Genomic DNA, 6,271 nt, shown 5'->3' on the forward strand with positions numbered 1-6,271 from the left:
CCTTGTTTCCCCTCCTCTCCATGATGCTCCCATTCCTCTCTCAGGCCATCTGGGGTTGGGGGATTTCAGCTGCAGTTCAGACACCTGCCCTGCGAGTTGTGCAAGAGAGGGGTCTGCTTGGGAGTGAGGTGTCTGCAGTCCCTCTCTAACCTGTGTGGCTGCAGGAAATGCAGTCCGTGGGGTTGGGAATTGAGCTGACTCTCCCTTAAGGAGAACCCATCTTCAGTCTTTAACGTCCTTTGACCATTTCCCTGTCATGTCCTGCCAGACTTTGAGCTGCCCTCCAAAAGGGCAGTACTGCCTCATAGCATCTCTGATGTCCAGGAGACCTTGTGAGGAATCTGCAGAGATGCTGAGAGTATGGAAATGGTGTTGGGGAACTGTATATGGGCATCTGAAAAGAGCCCTGTGTGTCCTTGGCTAGAAGGGGAGCGTGGAGACCTCCCTCTGGTGCCCTGAGAAAGGGAGAGATGGTTGGAGATCTGCGGTTTTGAAACTGGACTTGTCTGCTCTCAGCAGGGGCTGGTTTCTTTCTAAGGCAACATATGAGTGTGATCGTCCTTCAGCTCAAAGAGTTGCAAGCACAGGACAGCTGGGAACAAGACTAATAGACAAAGTAGCTGTCCTCACTCTGCAGCAAGGGACAGGGAATCCATTTTTCCTGCCAAGGATTTCTGCCTTTGAGGATCACTCCGCAGGGGTGACAAGGACATCTAAAGAAAATAAACAATATTAAAAAATCCCGAAAACTCTGTTTCTCAACCGTCATTCTTTACAGTTCAGAGTGAAGATGCTGAAAAGCCTTTCTACATGATGGGTGGATTTCACCTGACAGAAATTGTGAATGTCAGAGCTAGTCACCCCCGTTGCCCCATTCCCACTACTGTGCAGCAGAACAGGCTCCTCTGGAGCCCATGGGCAGAGCTCCCTGCCCCTCAGCACACTTAGTGAGCACAAACTGGTGCTCAAGCAAGGGAGCTGCACAAAGATCCTCTCCTTAAAGAGAGATGCAAAGTGGGGGGTTGTATGAGAATTGCAATGTTACAGGAGGTTTTTTTGCCTGAAAAGTCTCTGCTAACTTCTCAATGTATTTTCTTCTTCGGCAGTCCCCCACGCCTGGAGATAGCAAAATGTCCAACGGCAGCTCCCTCAACGAGTTCCTCCTCCTGGCATTTTCAGACACACGGGAGCTGCAGCTCTTGCACTTCTCGCTCTTCCTGGGCATCTACCTGGCTGCCCTCCTGGGCAACGGCCTCATCATCACAGCTGTAGCCTGCGACCACCGCCTCCACACCCCCATGTACTTCTTCCTCCTCAACCTCTCCCTCCTCGACCTTGGCACTATCTCCACCACTGTCCCCAAATCCATGGCCAATTCTCTGTGGAACACCAGGGCCATTTCCTACTTGGGATGTGCTGCCCAGGTCTTCCTGGCTTTCTTCTTGTTTGGAGGAGAGTATTATCTTCTCACTGTTATGGCGTATGACCGCTACAATGCCATCTGCAGACCCCTGCACTATGGGACCATCATGGGCACCAGAGCTTGTGCCAAAATGGCAGCAGCTGCCTGGGCCAGTGGTTTTCTCACTGCTGTGCTGCACACTGCTAACACATTTTCAATGCCACTCTGCGAAGGCAATGTTGTCGAGCAGTTCTTCTGTGAAGTTCCCCAGATCCTCAAGCTCTCCTGCTCAGACTCCTACCTCAGGGAAGTTGGGCTTCTTGTGCTTAGTGCCTGTTTAGTCTTTGGGTGTTTCATTTTCATTGTGCTGTCCTACGTGCAGATCTTCACTGCTGTGCTGAGGATCCCCTCTGAGCAGGGACGACACAAAGCCTTTTCCACGTGCCTGCCTCACCTGGCCGTGGTCTCCCTATTTGTCAGCACTGCAATGTTTGCCTACCTGAAGCCCCCCTCTCTCTCCTCCACAGCTCTGGATCTGGTGGTGGCTGTTCTGTACGCAATGGTGCCTCCAGCAGTGAACCCGCTCATCTACAGCATGAGGAACAAGGAGCTCAAAGATGCCCTGAGGAAAGTGATTTCATGGACATTTTTCAGCAGTGGTAAAATTGCCTTTGCTCTCCACAAATGACTCCCCCTGTGTCCCATACCAGGACTGAGCGTTGTTTGTTCACTGTATTTTTATTATTACTATTGTTATAATTATTATTATTATTATTTGCTATCATGTTGCTACACAAATGTTTGGATTCATTCCACTTTTCCTGATCCTGCTCTGTCTCACCTGGTACCCACATAAAATTGTGTCTAACGCTGCATCAGAGCTGACTCCCACACAGCATCTCTGTAATAAAATCTGTTCTACCCAGTGCAGTGCCTGAAGGCTGGGCTTTTCTTCCAAAGCTGGTGTCAAGAAGAGGCCTAAGGAATTGCATGTCAAAAGGGCCTGCTGGGCAGAGTTGTCCATGGGTTTAGAAGCAAAAAGCTCATAATCATGTAATGATCTCTTAGAGACCAAGGGCTGGATTTAGGACTCGCCCGTTGGTGTCCAGTAATAGTGGAGATGATGAATTGTCAATGATGATGTACACACCCAGGGCCATTCCACACTTTAAAAACCTGTCAGATGCCTGTCCTCCTGGAGGGGAATCTGGAGGTGCCAGGAGAGCTCAGGGGATCTCCTGGGACCGTGTGTGCCTGGGGTGGGCAGTGAGTGGAGCCTCACAAAGGGAGAGGTCCTCCAAGGTGGAGTCACCTAAGGGTAAAGTGCTAAACCCAGGTATCCGTGGTCAAAGGAGGACTCTGCCATCCCAGCAGAGGCAGTGGGGACCCATCTGGCATGGGGAAGGGAAACTGGAGAGTGATTCATGTCGTCAGTGTGATACCAGGGGCAAGATGTAGAGGAGCACCTGGACACAACGAGCACCCTTGGAAATGCTCCCTAGTCCCTCCAAGCACCTGCCACATCCACAGTCCCTGGAGGGAATAGAGACCATGATCCCCATTTGGTTGGGTCTGCTTCCCACCCTGTCCAGCATGGCCAGTGCAGAGTGACCCCGTGGCCCTGTGGCCCCACAGCCCGCTCACTCTGCAGAGCAGCACCATCAGCTCGGGGCCCTGCGGCAGAAGAGGGGAGGGGGTGTGGGAATGGCCAATGAGATCAGAGGAGGGATTGGGAGAGATGAGAAGGAAGTGGAACTGGGCTTGAAATTGCCAACGTTTAATCCAAGACAGTGTTCAGAGTGTGGGCACACTGAAGTGAGCTCCCAGTGCAGAGCCAGAAGTCCTTGCTCTGCTGGCCCTCCACATGGCCTGGGAAGTGTCTGAAGAAGGATTAACACTCCCCACCCTCCCAGCTTCTTGTGCCATCATCCCTCCTGACAACTGGCACCAAAAAGGAGGCTGGGAGCCCTTGTGGGAGCTTGTGTTGAAGGAAGCAGCACCCAGGAGCCATATGAGTTTGCTGCTGTCCCTCAGGCCCTGTCCCCAGCACATCTCCTTCAGACAAAATGTGTGTCTTCAGACACCCAGTGTGCTGGTCCATATCCCGGATGTCACCCCCAGACAAGGCTCCAGGCCCAGCTGGAGGACTGTGCATCCAGCTGTGAGCCCAGGGATGACGAGCCCTCTCCCGGGTCCTCTGCATGGCTGGCAGGGAGCATGCAGAGGAGGTCCTGGGACCATCTACTGAGCCCGTGAACCATCCTCCCATGGGGGCCCTCAGGCAGGGTCTGTCAGAACAAAGATCTGGCTCAGATTGTTGTTGCAGGAGCAGAGAGGAGAAACTGCCGCAGGAAACTCCTCCCAGACCCAGCCCCTCATACCAGCCATTTCCAGCACTGGCCATTCCCCATGGTGCTGGTGAGGGGTGATCTTGGAATGTGACCAGCTCCGTCTGCCTGCTGGGCTCACCACCTCTATGGGGGGGATGGCCATCCTGCCTGGCCTCACTCCCTGTGCCCAGGCACCAGCAGACACTAGAGCATGGCCTTCTGATAACCCTGGGGGGGGGGGGGACCGGATGAGGGCTGGACAGCGCTGGGGACTGGTGGGAGGCTGCTGAACAGGAGGGCCATAGCGGCCAGGGCACCAAGGGCTGGGCCAGTGCAGGGATGAGGAGCAGATGGGAGCCACAACACTCCAGAAGCTCCCAAAAGTCATGGAGGGGACTCACTGCTGTTAGCATGGCTGGGGGTCTCTTGGGGGCTGCAGCCATCAGCACCACCTGCCAGGACTCCCAGACCCAGCACAGATGCTCAGTGCTCAGTACCACAGTCTACAGTGCTCCCTGTCTCTTGTGTCACCATCCTCTCTCAGGAGCACTGCTGGGTGCATCACTCCCTGCCTGGGTGTGGAAAGGAGCTGCTGGAGCTTCTCTTCTCAGCCCTGCTGACCCCAGCTCTGCCTTGGTGTCAGCCCACAGGCTCTGCCCTGGGTCATGCTATGTCTCCATACGCTCTCCTCTGACACCATGTGGGGACGGGCAGCATGTATGTCTGCTTAGGGCTGGCCACCATGGCCCACCTGAGTGGTCCCAGGAGATCCCAGCAAGGCTGTGCTTGGAGGTGAGGCTGTGATTGTCCTCGGGCAACGTAGATGGGATGGTGTGGCTGGGGGCCAAGGGGAGGAAAGCACAAGAGACAAGTTTAAGAAAAAAAAATAGTCACCACGATAGTGGAGCAGTAGTGGGGCAGAGGCCAGGAGATATTTGAAAACTCTCCTGGAGAAAGCACTTACCAACCTGATCTAACTGTAAAGTTAGCCCATCTCAAAACAGATCATGGTGCTGGAGATCTTCAGCAGGAATCTCCAGGGCTGGAATTCAGAGAAGTGTCCCTGCACCCCAGGGTGCTGTGTGCCTGGGGCAGTGACTCTGCCACCTGCGAGGGTTAGCATTCAGCCTGCCCGTGGAGCTCCCCACAATGCTGTGGGGAGAAGCTCTGGGTGGGAGGGGAAACCCACTGGAGGGCAGGTTCCTTCTCCTGTTGAGATGGTGCTGTGTGGGTCAGGGCTGCTCTCAGCTCCAGCTCAGCCCCACGATATTTCCAACAGGCCTTTTCTAGAGGACAGTCAAGGCAGGGACAGGGGTTACCTTAAACAGAAGGCCTCTCCTGAGTCGGTGCTTTCATTTTCCTCCTGTTTGCAGAGTGCTGGCAGGGAAAAGACATGGGAGAGAGAAACAGCTCCCAGGAGGAAAAGCTCCAAGCAGTAAAGAAATGATCTGTGAATGAGAGGAAACTAGAACCATAAATGCTGTGGGAGGGGGAATTTGGAGACCTCCCTGTCATGCCCTTCAATGCAGACCTCTTCCTCTAAGCAAGGCCCCTGGGTCTCCTCTCCCACCCAGCACAGCCTCTGCCCTCCAGGCCAGGGGGTCCAGGGCACGAGCTGCATGCTCTAGCCTGAGCTGCAGCAGAGGAGAGGGGCATCTCTCCTGCAGCGTGCCCATCTCCCACTGTGTGACAAAGGGGCTGAGAGCGACTGTCCAGGTCTGGGAGGTGGTGCGCACAGCTGGGTGAGGGGAAGGCTTTCCTGGCTGCCCATCTGTCTCTCGCTCCTTGCTTTCCCTGTGGTGGGAGCATCACAGTGTTGCTCCTTGTTTTCTCATCTGTCTGTGCTGGTCTGGTTCTTGCTCTCCTGCTCTCTGGGCTTAAGGAGGGGGGTTCAGCTGCAGTTAAGGCAGTAACATCTCACTCCCACTACATTGCCTGAAGAAACAGTGTAGATAGTAAACTATGTGAGAGCAGGGTCCATCTCAGTGGGTCAGAGATTTCTAGGAAGGGTCGGGTCAGCCCCTGCCTTCACTCCACTGTTTCTCTCCCTTGGCAGAGTGGGAGCTGGTGTGACTGATCCAGATACAGACACCCCTGTTCAAGAGTGCAAGATTGGGAGACGTGAATCCTTCGCAAGGGTCTTCTCTTTCAGACACAGCTGCCATGAGTGCTGTATTTGTCTCTCACAAGGATAAAAAGAGAATATTCCTCCTGGGTCACCAAACCAAATCCCCTTTACTCAGCTCAGGGCACCCATCCCCAGGTATCCCCACCAAATACATGGGCAGTCTAACACCTCTGTTTACATCCCCCAGCAGAGCAGGGCTGACTCCTCTGGAGCCCATGGGCAGAGGCCCCTGTGCTGCACAGCACCCTCAGCACAAAGCAGAGGTCAGGAAAGGGAGCGGAATGAAGGCAAAGGGGAGAAGCAATGTGGGGGGTGCTATGAAGAGGGGACTAGGTTTTACTCAGAGAAGCTTGTTCTAATTGGTCAATGCCTTTTCCTCCTTGGACAGTGCCCTGAACCAAGGCAGAGCAA

General features: G+C 54.2%; 1 protein-coding gene across 1 annotated transcript; it reads left to right on the forward strand.

Annotated features, from left to right (window-relative positions):
- Positions 1–1,130: 1,130 nt before the first annotated feature.
- Positions 1,131–2,051, forward strand: LOC136996082 (olfactory receptor 14A16-like; the record flags this gene model as incomplete). Its single annotated transcript, XM_067317078.1, has 1 exon — positions 1,131–2,051. A coding segment is annotated over exon 1 (921 nt), but the record flags the coding sequence as incomplete, so codon positions are not given.
- Between the last annotated feature and the right edge of the window lie 4,220 nt (positions 2,052–6,271).

The sequence above is a fragment of the Apteryx mantelli genome, unplaced genomic scaffold, assembly GCF_036417845.1.
Source record: "Apteryx mantelli isolate bAptMan1 unplaced genomic scaffold, bAptMan1.hap1 HAP1_SCAFFOLD_20, whole genome shotgun sequence".
NCBI classification, from domain to species: domain Eukaryota; kingdom Metazoa; phylum Chordata; class Aves; order Apterygiformes; family Apterygidae; genus Apteryx; species Apteryx mantelli.